The 16,689-nt window shown below is 38.4% G+C and overlaps 1 protein-coding gene across 4 annotated transcripts in view; it reads right to left on the bottom strand.

Annotated features, from left to right (window-relative positions):
* TENM2 (teneurin transmembrane protein 2) overlaps positions 1-16,689 on the bottom strand; it is a 645,216-nt gene that overhangs the window by 45,591 nt on the left and 582,936 nt on the right. For all 4 annotated transcript variants that reach the window (XM_035105136.2, XM_035105139.2, XM_035105137.2 and 1 more), the window contains 6 exons: positions 14,353-14,563; positions 13,011-13,130; positions 6,746-7,007; positions 5,429-5,696; positions 4,369-4,512; positions 2,757-3,006 (listed from right to left, as the gene is read on the bottom strand). In XM_035105136.2, the coding sequence (XP_034961027.1) occupies positions 2,757-3,006; positions 4,369-4,512; positions 5,429-5,696; positions 6,746-7,007; positions 13,011-13,130; positions 14,353-14,563 (1,255 nt within the window). The remainder of the gene's footprint in view (positions 1-2,756; positions 3,007-4,368; positions 4,513-5,428; positions 5,697-6,745; positions 7,008-13,010; positions 13,131-14,352; positions 14,564-16,689) is intronic.

Here is a 16,689-nt window from a genome sequence, read left to right on the forward strand (position 1 = left end):
CTGGCAAGAATTATATACTGTACTGATTTTATTTTATTTTTTTACTCTTTAGCCCATGGATACCAGTTTTTGTCCGTTACAAGCAGCTACAGCTTGTGTGGCACTCACAACAGCATCTACTCAGACAAAAGAAGGTAAGCCAGGAAGAGAGGGAAACGGCAGGAAGTAACCTCATTTTGGCCACAATGTGGATATATTACTAGAGCTCTGGGCTCTCCTAGCATACACATCACACCCTTCAACAATAGGAATTCCATCTAATTAATCTAGAAGCTTCATTTTTTGTTTCCGCAGGTTCATGCCACAGTTGGCAACTTGTAATACATATTTTTGGTCATTGTGAAAGAGGAGAGCAATTATATTTATCTTACACAGCAGGAGTCTTACACTATCTCAGACACCAAGTTTGAGTTACTGGGCCAATATATTTATCCTGATCCAACTGGATAAATTTGATGAGCTATGTGATGAGCTAATACCTTGAGTGTTTAGTGTAATGCTTTATTTATTTTATTTTGCAGTAAATTAAGTTTTGAGTACAGGCAGCTCCAGGAATTGCCACGGGTGCCAGCAAGCAGATGCATGAGTGTTTCATGCTTCTACTGTGCTTCTACTGTAATGTCCAACATGTACATGCACCCAAAGAGTGAGCAGAGAAACTGACAAGAAAGGAATTAACTATTTTGCAAAAGAATTCAAACTCTATTTGAAATAATAACAGATCAACCAACTAATATTGTATTAAAAGGGAGGGAGGAGCTGAATCAAGAAAAAAATTAATGAGTTGGAAATGAGTTTTTGACCCATTTCCAGTTCATTAGTGCCTTCTGAACCCTCTCCAGAATTTACAAAAGCCACTGCTGTAGTTTGCCTCAACCATTTAAGCCAATTACAGACTGCAGGGAGAAGTGCTCATATAAAAGTTAACTTGGGGTTCATTATACTTGCATTCCATTAGACATTCCTAATTGCTGTCAGAACTTATTTGGTTGCTTTTTGACTGCAGTGTATAATTGCTAATGCTTATCATATTCATAACACACAATTAGCATATTAATGTTGCTATATTTGATACATTTAAAACAGAACAATGCAAAAGAAGCACAACAGAAAAAGTACCAGTAAACACAATGGCACAAACTATAGTAAATAAAGATTGTGGTTTTGGTCTTACCTATGTTTAAATTCTTTATTTCTTTATAGGAAGGAAACAGAAAAGAAAGGGGGGAGGAGGAGAACAGTTAGCCGAAGTAAAGGTTGTAAAGCAAACATAACATTTTATCTTATGTGACAAGAAGACATGGCAAAGGAAACCTCTTTTTAGCTTTAGCCTTAGGTTAATTTAAGAATGAAGCACAGCAGTCACAAGATAGTTCCCTGCTGAAATAGCCCCTCAAGGCATTTTTTTTTGTAAGAAACTTTCTGGATCACTGAAAAAACGTCATGTGTAAAAGCGTCAGTCTTTTATACTGACAGTGAAAAGAGTTGGCAGCTGCCTGTCAGCAGGCTTGATGCAGTGTAAGCCTGACAAAAGTGAAATGTGCTAATATCCTTTCCATTCAAACAATTGAACCACAAGAGTTTTTAAACCCTGAGCCCATCTCTACTTTGCAACTGGCTTTCCTCTTCAGTCCCTAAAATTGTCACTTAAGGCAGGTTTGACTGTCAGTGCAGCTATTCATCTTATGTGCTGTCTAACTGAGCAGAAGTGCTGTTTTATAACAGAGAAAAGCGACACTGAGCTTTGTAAATTCACACAGTATTAATCAGTGTTTATCTCAGCACCATGAGATGAGATTTTTATATTAAATTTTAGGGTCAGGATGCATATATATCACACATGCTGTATATGTGCATACATATACCAATACTAATACCAATACCTATCTAGCTTGCAATGTTTGTAAGCCATGCTGTGGGATGCCTGTTTTGCTATATGCATGAGAACATAAGTTGAGCCCTGTCAAATCAATCACTGGGTTAGTGCAGTCCAGAATCCTATTTCTTACAGTAACCAACTAGATACTTCAAAGTAGCCTACAATCCAGACGTGACAGCAACAAATTCCAGGAAATGGTATTCAGTGGCATACTGAAACATGACTGTGCTCATTATGTTATCAGGCAGTTATATGTGATCACACTTTCAATAACATTTGCCTCTGCAAAAGTTTCAGCTGTCTTGGTCATACTGCTGCACTTAAAACAGCTGCACAACCCATAATTTCCTTCTAAAATCATTTAATTTTTCATACAAAAAATGTTTCGTTGTGGGGAGTTTTGCCCTGCTTTTGTTGCACTATGGAGCAAGATTACCTCTCCAGACAGGAGTAATGCAGTACCTGGGAACACTGCAGAACAACCAACAAAGAGGAACGATATGTGGATGATATACACTGTTATTGTGTAAATCACGTGTTGCAGAATAAACCTGCTCAAAAACCACCAGTCTGGAGGAACCCTAAATATAACTGTCCATCTTGTGTACAGGGGAGGAGCCCATCTGATTCCAGGTGGCCTTAGTAGAAAATGGTGCAGCTAAACTGCTGCTTGAATTCCTACTGCAATCCTTGGAAGAAGGGATAAGGCAACTTCAAGTATACTCTGATCCAGCAGCCTTCCCTAAACTGAGTCATTCATGTTTACATACTAAGCTACAGTGGCAGGTAGTGCTGAAAGCAACAATGATATAAGAAAACTAGAAAGAAGGACCAAGTACAAAGGCATTTGTAGCAGTGCAAATAGCAGCAGAATTACCTTAATTCCAAAATGCTAGTGACATTCCTAGAAGGAAAGATGCGCCGAATGTAGTTGAAATCCCCAACAAACAGGCTTCCATCAATTCCTACCGCAAGTGCCACAGGGGCCAGAAGTTTGTTTCCTTCGGCAAGACCATTGCAACTTGGACAGGAAATACTCCTTCGACGACCGTTTCCCATGATGCTGGAGATTACAGCAGGCTGCTGCGTTAGAAACTGATTCTCTCCACTACCTTTGTGTAGAATACCTAACAAGAAGAAAAGCAAGGACTTACAATAATTTATAACAAATGACTGTTAAGTGGCTGAGCCAGTTTATTACTGGTGACCGTTTAGGACCCAACACATCCAACTGACTCCTTTCCCCCCAGTGTAGGTCCAAACCACTTTAAGCTACGTCCCTTGCTCTCTTCCTTGCAGCTGCCACTAGCAACTATTTATTTTCACTTAGCCCTGCTCACAGCTGTTTCACTTTCTGTTCTCCTGTAGCAGGGTGGGGAACCTGTGGATGCTACCGACTACAGCAGACCCACCCATGAGGTAAGGTGAGGCAGCAGACTTCGATGTAGATCTATCCTCCCCCTCTTGTTCCTGATGAAGATCTTCACTCACCCCTTCTTCCTTGGCGGCGAGGGCAGCACAATCACAATTTTGTGGTTCACTTCAGGGGCCAATATTTCTTGGGCCAGCCCTGACTACAACTCCTTGACATCATACCTGACCGTTGGGCACGCTGGCTGGGACTGATGGGAGTTGGAATCAAACACTTTCCATTATTGATATTTAAAGTGTGGTTTATGGTGATCTGCTTCATGTGTTGTGCACAGGGAGGTTTTGCTTGTGTGTGTGAATTAAACATGAAACCTGTCACATGTGTCTCCCGAAGAACTAGATGATCGTTGGGGTCCCTTCCAACTCTACAATTTATGAAAGTGATAAAGTGAAACCTTTGCTGCTTGAATCCTTGCACAAAGTGGCCCCAAGAAGCACTTTTAGGAGAACTATACACCTCACAAATTGTAGAAATAAGAAAATGCATGGTGAGGCGTGGAAGGGAAGAGAATATCAATATTATATCCCACTCTTATATGGAGCTTCTGGTAGTTTCCCATTAATGGAGGAATTAGGTTTCCATTTGCCTTTCACAGTTGCTTAGTTTCATAAATATTGCAATGGCAAAGACAGTGGATTTGTGTTCCCTTGCCCGCTGGCCACCCAGCAACCTATCTGCTATGACTTCCCATTCCAGGCGTTCTGGGCAAGGTGATCTTGGATATCAGCTGCATCCAGTGCTGCCTTGCAGCAGCTAATACTGTTCGCAATCTCTAGTGTGGCAGCTGCTGCTTGTGTGGACTTCTAGCCACTTGTGTAATACAAAAAGGCCAAAGGCAGACAGAGAACTCTCAGTGTACTTCAACTGTTTGCTGCAGTGTGCTATAAACCAGTCATTGAACACCATATGTAATGCTTATGGTTGGCATGCAAATAATCACTTGTGTGAGTACCACCCATCAGATGTCAGCACAAGCACTCCTTGATATTCTGGAGGCAACAATGAGAATGGGGGTTGCACCCAAACCTTAAACACATATTAAAATTGGAGAACTTACCACTTTTTATATTAAGTACATGATGTTTTTCCAAAGACCAGCCCCCTAGATTTGAGGGGTCAAGTTCAAATCCTTGGAGCAAGGCAGTTCTTTTCTCCCATAAAATCAGACTAGGACAGGTCTCATACTCAAATCCCACAGATACTGAAAAATATGTATCAATAATCAGTGATTGTGATATATTGGGAAACTACTGTTCCCAATATATTCTCTTTTATTCAGCAATATTAAATTCAGATAATTGACTGCAGTTGACTGAAAAACTTGATTCACTTGTACCCAGGTGAACTATAGATCCTGATAGTTTGGGGGAGGAGTGGGGGCAAATGACTAATTTAATGAGGGAGAAATAGGGGGAAAGTCAGTTATGACGAAAAGGCTAGATTCTATTTTTAATTAACTGGCTGTTCAGCACTGACTGTATTCAATATATACTCAGTACAGTACTGTATGTGATTATGAAAAAAGTGAAAAAGAGTGTTAATACATTAACTGATGCACTAAATATACAGTAGTGAGATGTCTTCATGTGGAGACCTTTAGAAAATATAAATTGCAAACGATCACTCCTACCAAATTGACTTTGCCCTTGCTCCAAATTTAACATGAACCCATTTATTGTTTACTGTAATGGTTATTTATGGAATCTGAAGAAGCCTTCACCCATTATGTGGTACCAAACGGGTTTGCCACTGCACTTTTACTGAGAAAAAAGCCACAGCCCACACTGGCTTCCTGATATTTCTTGTGGTGAGCACAGTGCATAATATATTTTTTTAATGCACACACGGACAGTTTTGTGAGTACTATATATATAAAAACATTGAGTTCCTTACATATATATATATATTTTACTAGAAAGCTCGTGTGTTGTAGAAAGCTCCTCCAAAATACAAATATGATAAATCAATAAATAAGCAAAGTATTATCTTCGAACACACAAAGGGCATATGTGACATCAATTATGTAATGGTTTTTTTTTCCAGATGAAATTTAAGATACTGCTGTTAGCATGGCAGCCAATACTAAAAACCTGCAAATTTTGAATCTGATGGCTTACCTACAGCATCTGAGAGCCCATAAACCTTCTGGCCATAAGCATCCGTTTTGTCCCAAATAAAAGTGTAAGCCAAGTTGGGAGATGCTTGAAATGACTTTTGAAAAAGATGTCCTTCCACTGCAACCATCAGATGTACTTTAATTAAGTTCAGAGGCACAAGTGATTGTGTCATGGTGATCTTAAGCAAAGATTTGTATCCAGCTGTACGAGAACTCAGATAGCAGAGTTTTATGTTGGAGCCTGGGACTTCAATTTCTTCATGAAGAACCTGAGTGAGAACACAAAGCACACTTCAAATATGCACTGGAAGAGGGGTTTTTGTTTTTTTAAATATGTGTTTTATTTTGAGATTGATGACTTTTTGCTGCTGAGATGTTTTAATCTGGCCTTCCTGCAGTGGCCCAATTTGAAGTATGATTTCTGGATATTTTGGTCACTTTTATAGTTTCTTTTTTTAAAAAAACCACACTTCTGGCAGATGTATAAATAGGAAACACATGTTATATTGCTAGTTATATGCATGAAGGTCATGCATTTGAACCTGCAACTTCCTCTGACAATGAGCATTAAACAATATGAATGCCCAAAGAGGGAAAAAACACCAGCAAAATAATAATAGCAATCAAGGTGATTACAGGGCCCCTTATTACTTATGAATCTTTGCTTATAGAAAGAAAAATAAGTTTGTTTTTAGTTAATTATAGCTGTGGGGTCTGCTATAATTATGTCTAGTTTGACTTGTACTTCATCTATAATATCAAGAAAGAAAGCTAAATGTATTTTTAAAAAGCAGTATACAGAAAACAGCAAGAAAAAATATATTTAACAGATGCAATCACAGAATCAGGTACCTATTGCTGGAAATGCACGTTTGTCAGCAAGGACAGACACAAGTCTGACACATGTATTTGTTTCGTTACTACATGGTACATGAAATACTCAGGCCTGTCTTTATGGATGTGATTAAGACTTTGGCCTCCAGAGGTTTTGTAGCCAATTCTGTTCAGAAATGCAATGTCAGAAATAGCCACAAAGAATGTCTAGACAAGTATTTCACTATTTCAAGTCCAAATTAAAGATTTTAATCTGATGTGCACATTATGCAGCAGCAACGTTTACTGTATTTATATTAGTGTTTGATGAATACCTCATATACAAAGGGTTGAGCGTCTCCCCATGCCAGTGAGCCCTGGCCAGCCCATGACCCCCAACTTGTGCCTGCTATATATTCTGAAGTATTTGGATATGTGTGTCTTCCCCTTCACACTTTCAGCACTATCACCTGCTTGTGGCTATTTTTACATTCATACTTGATACCTGAGTCTCTGGAACAATGGGGTTTCTACCAGGAGCATCACTGAAGAATGTGGAGAGTGGAGATGAAATTATAACTGGATCAGGCCGGATAAAACCACTTAAATCACAGCTAGGAATGGAATTCTCTTCAGTCTTCATTGCAAGTGTATCCATGGCATAGAAGCTGTTCCATGGCAGCCATACTGTCCTCTCTTGGCTCATGAATGGTGCTCGCTCAAAGTGTAGAGTAAGAGATGCTCCTCCATTTGCAATCAAGTCAAACCTAGGAAATTTTGAAGTCCACATCAGGAATAATTCTAGAGTGAGACAAGGGAATAGGCCAGCCTTTACCAACTTGGTGCCCCCCCCCCGATTACTGGTCATGCTGGCTGAGATTGGGAGTTGTAGTCCAAAACATCTTGAGGTTACCAGGTTTGGTAAAGCTAGAACAGACAATGAAATGTAGCAGAGTATAGAATAATGAATGACCGAGACCTGTTGGAGACAATTGCTGACTTAGGTTATACCCAGATCAACAACAATTGGCTCACTGGTGGCACATCACATTAACCATCAACCCAAACTGCTGAATTTAATGCACTATTGAATCTAATGTGTGCCTCAAATTTCAAAACCTTGAAACCAAAAAAGTATTTGCTGGCAAATGTAAATACCCCATCAAATCTAATGCACGTTCTAATTTCCTCGATGTAATTTGGCCAAAAAAGGTGCGCATTACATTTTAGTATATACGGTATATGTACAAGGTGGGGCTGTGGCATAATGCAACATCCTGCAAAAATGTGTAATTGCTGGTATGACTAGTGCTGTATATACATTGATTCAAAAAGTTTAGGATGTAGCTGAACCTTTAAACAACAAGGGAGTGTGTTAAAAGAAGTAAATATACACATTTATTTAGAAGTTTTCATAGCTCATCCTTCCCTTCCAATCCCTTCCCTTCACAGAGTAATTTACAACGCATGAGATTGCAGAGATGAATAGATTCTTGTATCTATCTTCACTTCAAAAGATGTGGAAAAATCCCTGTGCCTGATCTAACATTCTCAGAAGGGGAGTCTGAAGAACACATGCAAATAGTGGTGATGAGATGAATTCTAGTCTTTATTGACAAAGTAAAAACTAGCAACTCGCTGCCTCCTGATGATATTCACCTGGAACAAGACTTGCTAAAGAAGAATCAGCATGGCTCCTGTAAAAGTAAGTCTTGTCTAACAAACTTTTCAGAGTTATTTGAGTATCAATAAGCATGTGGGTACAGGTGATCCTGTAGACACTGTGCACTTGACCTTTCAACAATTTTCTGATCAAGTTCTTCCCAATAATAATACTAATAAGAATAATTTTCTGGGCGGCTTCCAACAGAAAAATAAAATACAGTAATCTATTAAACATTAAAAGCCTCCCTAAACAGTATTCCGTAGTCTCTTGGCAGTCATATGATAACAGGACAAGTTTTATCCTCTTATGGAACAGTTACTAGCTAAAGAACAAATAGTTCTCATGATGGAGAGATGTAAGAAGTGGGTTCCCCCATGAATCTGTATGGGAACTGGTGCTTTTTAAGTTGTTCATAAATTACAGGTGAGCAGTGAGGTGACCGAATTTGCTGATGACACCAAATTAATCAGGGTGCTGAAAACAGATAGAAATTGTGAGGCTCTCCAAAATGGCATTAAAATGGCAAATGTGGTACAATGTAAGTAAGTGTAAATTCATTTACACTGCAGCAAAACAACAACAACCCCAATTTCACATATATGCTTATGGGGTGTGAGCTGTTGATGACTAAACAGGAAACTGTTATTGTGGTGGATAGCCAGATGAAAATGATGATCTAGCACTTATGAAAAAGGTGAACTGCATATTAGGGATCATTAAGAAAGGTAAAGAAAATTAAACTGCCAATATCATAACACCTTTATACAAATATATGATGTGACCACACATGGTATACTGTGTACAATTCTAGTTGCTGCACTGCAAAAAAAGATATTGGAGAGCTGGAAAAGGTGCAGAAAAGTGCAACCAAATCTATCAAGGGGCTGGAACAAATCCCCTACAAGGAGAGGTCATGTGGAGATACTTAATTTAGAAAAAAAGGAAGAAAGGGGGAAATTATGTAAAATTACGTATAAAATTATGCATGTTGTAGGGAAAGTAGATGAAGATACAGTCTTCCTCTCATAATACTAGAACAAAGGGTCATCCACTGACGCATTTATTTGAGGAAGCATTTATATACTGCTAAATCACAAAACATATCAAAGTGGTTTACAACATTAAAAAGATTAAAAAACCATACAATAAAAGCATTAAAAAGATTAAAAGCAATTTAAAAACAAATGTGCTAAAAAGAAGCATCAATAAACCATTGTACTCTTAATGGCCTGCATAGGCAGCATATTCCACAGCACTGAGCCAATGACACTAAAGGCTCCGGCTTTTTTTACACATTGCACAGTTAAACTTTGGGACTGCAGTGGTGGCCACCAACTTGGATGGCTTTTAAAGAAAGGATCAAACAAATTCATGGAGGAATTCATGGAGGACAAGGGTATAGTAGTAATGAAGGTTATATTATTTTTGTATCAATGGCAGCACACCTCAAAATACCAGCTGGGGATAAAAAATGTGATAGTGCTATTGTGCTCATGTCCTGCTTGTGGGCTTCCTATGGACATCTGGTTGGTCATTTTGGGAACAGAATGTTGGACTACATCCAGAAAGGTTCTTCTATAGAAGAAATGTGAGACATGTGTATGTATTTTACTTATCTGCTGTTCATATGTTCTCACGATAGAAGTCATAGATGCAGATATAGCCTAGTAATTACAACAACAACAACAACACAACAACAACAACAAATTATTTTTGTAAACAGTGATACCTTGGTTTACAACCGTAAATCCATTCCAGAGGTCTGGTTGTAAACCAAAACAGGTTGTGACCCAAGGCGCGTTTTTGCCAATGGTTGTATTTTTTGCAAAAAAAAAAAAGGTTGTAATCTTAAAAAAGTGTTGTAATCCCCCAAAAAGGGGACACACACTTCAGGGTTTGACATGGTTGTAATCCAAAACAGTTGTAATCCAAAACGGTTGCAAACCAAGGTACCACTGTAGTGCCCTTCATCCAAAGATCAAAGGGGAGTTAATGATACAATATGGATATGTATTGTATGTATATCCTGAAACAATGTCTGTAATAGCAGGAATACTCTTCCCTTCTGGGAGCTCTAAAAATTACCGTTCAATAAGGTTCTCCACTAAATAATTTTAAGCACCCTCACAAAAATGAAATTTCAGTGGTTCCTAAGAGCCCATGGTGGGCATCCCCAGTAGAAATGACAGCTTTGAACAGCAAAATATTAAAGGGGAAATGGCCAACATATCAAGAATTATTAATGAAGGAGAAAGATCAGATTAAATTAAAATCATATCAAGAAATAAATAAATACTGTTCAAGCTGGTTACAATATTGCCAGATACAGAGTGTATTTAATAAACATAAAGAAATAGGATTCCCCGAAAATAAATCTAAATTACAAGAGATATTAATTGATAATCATAATAAACCATTGGCCAAGATATACAAATTTTTATTAGAATGGGAATTAAAAGAGTTACAAACAAAAAGTATGATGATAAAATGAGCCCAGGACATCGGTAGACCAATATTAATTGAACAATGGGAGAGATTATGGAGAGTGAATATGAAATTTACAGCATGTATGGGATTACGGGAAAATATATTAAAAATGGTTTACAGGTGGTATTTCACGCCAGATAAAATTGCAAAAATTTATAAGACCAATGAGGATAAGTGCTGGAAATGTCATGAGAAAGTTGGAAATTTTAATCATTGTTGGTGGAAGTGCAGCAAAGTGGCTGAGTTTTGGAACAATATTTATGAAAAAAAATGAAAAAAATGTTGAAGATTACTTTTGGAAAAAGACCAGAGGTTTTTCTTCTTAGTATGTCTCCCAGAAGATAGAGAGAATATTTTATTATACGCGTTTGCAGCAGCCAGGATCCTACTAGCAAAAAAGTGGAAAGGGGAACACCTCCCAACAATGCAGGAGTGGCTAATTAAATTAGTAGAATTTTTGAATTTGGCAAAAATGACGGCGTCAATTAGAAATATACCGAAGCAAAAAAAAGCAAAAGCTGAGTGGAGATATGTGGAGGAATTTTTGGAAAAAGAGAATATTAAAACAGACCTAGTGATATGTTTAGATTGAATGACATAAGAGAGGTTATATAAGTATTTAGGATATTGTGAAGGTATGGATATAAATGCATATAGAGGAACAGCAATTAAAAGAGTTTATATAAAGGGAAGCGGTATACAGAAGATCAGAAGTAAAATGTTTAATATGTCTTTTTCTTGTTTTTGTTTTTTTGTACTGAGGTTTTTCTTTTTCTTTCTTTCTTTTCCCCCCTGCTCCTTTATGGAATATATTGTAACTCTCTTGTATCTTTTAAAATTTGAATAAAAATCATTTTAAACAAAAATGAAATTCCACTGGTTCCATGAGGAAATCATGAAAGTTTTATAATAGTTTAGAAGAGTAGTACAGAGATGGTCTTAAATGAGTATGCAGGATGACGTCTACAAAATAGTATCAGATTCCACGTAAATGTTTTTGTGATTTAATCCTAGCCATCCTTTCATTAGGTTGTGGCAGATGGCAGAGAGCAATGATGGAAATTTGCATGACTGCTCTCTGTGCTGGATCAATTTCAAAATGAAGAAAATGTTTCTCTCCAGAGTTTAAAAACACTAAACATTTCCTCTAATGAACCTAGTAAACCTGTGGTTTTCAAAATGAGAGACTGGCTTTCTTAGGGAGGTGAAGACATCTGGTAGAGAAGAGCTAAACCCTCCCAAATACTTGCCATAACTGGAGAGGTCATATTCTCTCCCATCATTTAATCCAGGAAGCAATACTGTTCCGTACTGCAGGCAAATGGAGAGTGTAAAGCACTAATTTTAAACAAGATTGGTTCCTGCTTTAACGCCCCCCCCAATGTTAAGGATATGGCTCTGAACTGTTTTTTTAAAATAATAATAATTATGAGTTCTTTCAGAACAGAGAGATGTAGCTTGCCTAACAGGCTGTTTCTTTCCTCCCATGTATACATAGGAAAGTCCAAATATTCATTTTCTTGATTCAATGATGCATTCGAATGCAAACTTTAAGAATTTACACTGTGAACATGGAGCTGCTGTTAATAACCCTTGAAAAAAAGAATGCACATGGGTTTGTGAAACATGGTAAAGCACTGACTAGGGCATAGCTATCACTATGGAGCCCCTATGAATAATCCTAGAAAAACAATGCGAATGCATTCATGAAAAACTATAAAACGTTGAATGGCAGGTAGCTTTGAGCAAACAAAATTCTATGAAGCAAAGATACAGATGGAACAATGTAATGTATAAAAGCCCTGAACCACCATGGTTAGTCTGGTATTTGTCCTACATAAAACCTGGAAAGCTTAGTACTGCAGCTGTGCAACAGCAACTTGAAACCGCCCCCTAGCCACAGCTTGGTTTCTGATTAGTTATTCCAATTCAAACTATTTTATATGAGTGCATACTGCTGCAAATAGTCACAATGCCTTTTTCAGAGATGTATTATTTTATTGCCATATCTAATAAATTAGGTAAAGCATGACATGTTGCATTTTTATTTGCGCTGAAGTTGTGTGAACTTCAAATCAGATGATAAATAGGAAAACAGGACACACTTCTTCACACAGCAGGAAATCATCTAAGTAAATTCAATTATATTCCTCTGATTGTGTTCTGCCCCCAAGACTCTGAAGATAGTGGATTTTCAGAAAGGAAAGGGGAAAATGGGAACTTTTAAGATAACACACTGTTTTATAAAGAATTCCCCACCCCACTCACTGCCCCCCATATGAATGTTATCCTGCCTTGAATTTCAAAATTAAGTATTTCTGGTCTCAGCTGGATATTGCTGTAGCCCACAAATGTTTTCAGAGATACAGTAGAGTTTATGAGAAAATAAGCTCGACTGCTAACACATTATTTTCAGAAGTCAGCCCTTTCATATTTATTTCAGTTAGTATTCAAATGCCATGTGAAAAATTACTTTTTTGTTTTCTTGAAAGCTCTTTAGCCCAGTAGGAATTCCATACATAATACCACATGGTTTCACTAGATTGCACCACCTGTTAATCTGCACAGATATTGCATACTAAACAGGGCAAACACTAAATGAAGCAAGTAGACTTACGTGCCATCCTGGCGAGTGATGGTATAGCCATACTTAGGAAACTTGACAAATGACACATTGACTCCAACTAGTGGAGTTCCATCTGTAGTCACCACTTGACCTCGTATAAGAGATACAAGACTAGGAAAGAAATGCAATTAAATGTTAGTTCTGAAGGATTCTTTGGGAATAAAGAATACTATTCTAGATGTGTTTACTCCTGCACAAATGCACATTCACTCTTCTCTGATCTCTTCAGTTTCAGGGAATAGACTACAAATTGCCAGAAATGTACAGCGGAACCTCGGTTTTCAAACGTAATCCGTTCCGGAAGGCTGTTCGACTTCCAAGACATCTGAAAACTGAAAGCAGAAGCCTCGATTCAATAGGGAAACTCAAAATGGAAGCTGTGTCGGATGTTTGGGTTTGGAAAAACATTCGAAAACCGTAGCATTTACTTCCAGGTTTTTGGTGTCCGGGAGCCGAAACATTTGAAAATGGAGCCGTTCAAGAACTGACTGTATTTAAATTGAGGCCATGTTGGCTTCAATCACCCAGAGGGGTGTGTGGAGATTGCATTTTTGGAAGAAAAATAAAAGGAGCAGTTTTAAAAGAGAGGTGAAGGGAAAGAGCTGGAAAGTTGGAGAGAGGAGAGTTAAGGAGTTGGTTCTGAGTTGCATGTAACATCCACTCTGAGGAGAATATCTTCAGCTCTAAGCTTAGATAGAAAGATAGTGTGCAGTGTCTTGAGAGAGTATTCAGACAGGTGTTAACTAGAGGGCTGAGTGAGTTTGAGCAAGGAGAAGTAGAGCTGTGAGGATACACTCTACTTGGGTCTCATTTCAGTCAGGAGGGGAGCAATCCTGGAAGAGAAGATTCCCAAACCAGTTAAGAGGGATGTGCTGATCCCCTGTGTATGTTATACTGCTAGACATACCTCAGGACTGCAACCAAGAAGATGAACACATAGGATAAAATAAATTAAAACCTCTTATCCTATTATCCTAGCGCTTTGTTTTCATATTTTTCTTATCAATGTACGGGTATGTAGTATAAAACAGAGTTTGCCATAGTATGAAAACCATAGCACATCCTTCTCTCATTACTAAATCACCAGTTTTTTTTTGTTTGAATTTGAGATTTCTTTTGTCCCCCAGCCTGCTTGCATGAAATCCAACACCAGCCTTTGCCTATATGGAACTAGAGTTGAAACCAAGCATCCTGACATTAGAAAATCATGAGGAAGCCCCTAGAATGAGATTTTACCCCAAGATGGAAAAGCAGCAATCCATATTAAGACATTATTAAAACTTGTGTCAGAAGTACTTCCCAGTCTCTATAAAATCATATTTTTGGCCATTACCTGCTGTTGAAGGGATTTTCTCCTGGGATTATATGAGTGCTGTCTTTCCCCACTAAAAGCTTGATTCGATCATAGAATGACTTTACAGTTGGTGAACCAGAGTGACTTTGTTGTATAATGTCTAGAGGGTCACGTGAACCGCGGCATAGCAGGCTATTCTGACAAGTCGACTGGAGGCAGCAGTCTGGATCAAGGCAGTCAACAAGGCCATCTGAAAGCAAAAACACACAGGCTGTTGTTGTTGTTCATTCGTGGATAGAAGTAGCCCCAATGCTTTTGCTGTCTGCAAGCATTCAGATTGGTTGTAGTGCTCAGTTATTTCCATACAATGCAATAACAAGTATCACTGAAAACAATATACATTGTATATATTAGCTGTACTAACTTATTGCTATTCCCTTGTTTCATATATGGTGTTTGCTATCTTGGTGTCCTAGGCAACATTACTGTATTTAAGATCAACCAGAAATAGGGACATTTTGCTGTCTGAGGCACAGGACAAGATGATGTCACCCCCTACCCCCTGCCATCCCATATATAAAGGGTGATTAGATTGACAGTTGAATCTTAGTCTGATTCCGGCAATGGGACAAAGTCCTCCCCTGCACCTTGGGGCAGGTACCACACAGAACTTTGTCCACTTTCTACCCCTCAATATTTGATGCATTAGGTGGTTGCCTCATTCTGTCTCTTGATAGGGCTAGCCCTAATCCAAAACTGTTTTGGAAGGACACGTGTGGAGGAAATTCTCAAGGACTGCCAGTACAGTAGTGGATGACATGGTGGGTGGCAGCACTTACCTGATCTCAGGTTCGTTGCATTAATGCTGCTTATGGAGAGGTAGAGGAGGATAAATGAGGTGGCTCTGAGATTGGTGTGGTTTAGACACACCAATTGAGTCAATCTGGTGCTTCAGCTGGTGTGTGTGTGCCATGCCATTCTCCCCCCTCCCCACTACTGCTTGGTAAGCAGCAGCAGCAGCGTGACTCACCAGAGGTCAGGTGAATGCTGCTGCCCCAGTGCACCATCCACTACTGGCAGCCCCATAACTTTGGAAAGTTTTTTCACTCATAGATTTGCTAAAGGCTGAATATTTACAGCTTGCAAATGGGATGAGAAATTTATTCAAACTGGATCTCGTTGGCTATCCAGGGGCAGGGCAGAATAATTAATAAACTGTTATCTGTCCCAATACCTTGTGGTAGATTGGGCTAAAAGTTAAAAAAGCAAATAATACTCTGCTTGAGCTCGCATGGGCTTTATTGTAGACCATTTCTGTGTTGGTATTATTACCCACGGACAATGCAATCTCTTAGGAAAATTAAAAATGAAACAGTCCTTGATTAGTGCTCATTGTTGTTTGAACTGTAGATGTTTTCTTTTTAAGGTCAGCAGCCTTTACACATTAGGATCCCCATTTATCTTGAAGCCTGTTTCTATCATGGAACAAGGATGATCCCCTCCCCTCCCTTGCAGTCCATTTGTCACCCACTTTATATAATCAATGTGAGAAAATAATTGGGTTCCAATAATAATTCAAGACAGTTTTCCCATTAAAGCCTGAACACTTTTTCCTTAATATCATTTCTAGGCTTGTTGTATTTCTACTACTACAGACTGAAAATTGTCTTCTGCTTTTAGTTTGCTCAGTGCTTTTGTTCAGGCAACTGTGAGAGAAGAGAATCCTAGCAATATATTAAAGAATCAAAAAGTCAAGACACAGGATAGAAATTACTCCCTTTCCACAAATTTATATTTACCTGCTCAAGCTATTGTGTGTGTCTGTGTTTTATTTTTTGCTATGTCTATGGGGGTGAGCATATGTTATGCCTATAATGACCTCATCAAGCTGCATGATTATGGGCTGCAGCGGCTGAACACTTTTGACGACACCATGAACTTTAAATTGGCACACCAATCTCCCAGTGGCCTGTCAGTCATGTGAATAACATCTTCATGCCAGCGAGCCCCCTTGGATATAGTCTGACATTGCAATCTTCAGTAAATTACCCTGTCACTGCCAATCTTACAGTTATCTCGCAAACAATCAAGGAGGCAATCAAACTGTTCTGAAGTACCAGTTCAGGACCTAGGGGGGCTAGAAATGTCTCCATTCAATACCAGTGAGAAACCTGAATATCACTGCTTAGATACTAAATGGAAATATGCACACACCTCTACGTAAGAATAATACACTATAGGTTTCATGGTTAGGTCTTTACAAAGAATCCACATTTTTTTAAAAAAATCTAAAATCTCTAACTGGGCAATACTTTTATTAGGCCAACCAAAAAGTAAAAAAAAAAGAAGAAGAGTAAGCTTTCAAGTTCTTTAGAA

This window comes from Zootoca vivipara, chromosome 2, assembly GCF_963506605.1.
Source record: "Zootoca vivipara chromosome 2, rZooViv1.1, whole genome shotgun sequence".
NCBI lineage: Eukaryota > Metazoa > Chordata > Lepidosauria > Squamata > Lacertidae > Zootoca > Zootoca vivipara.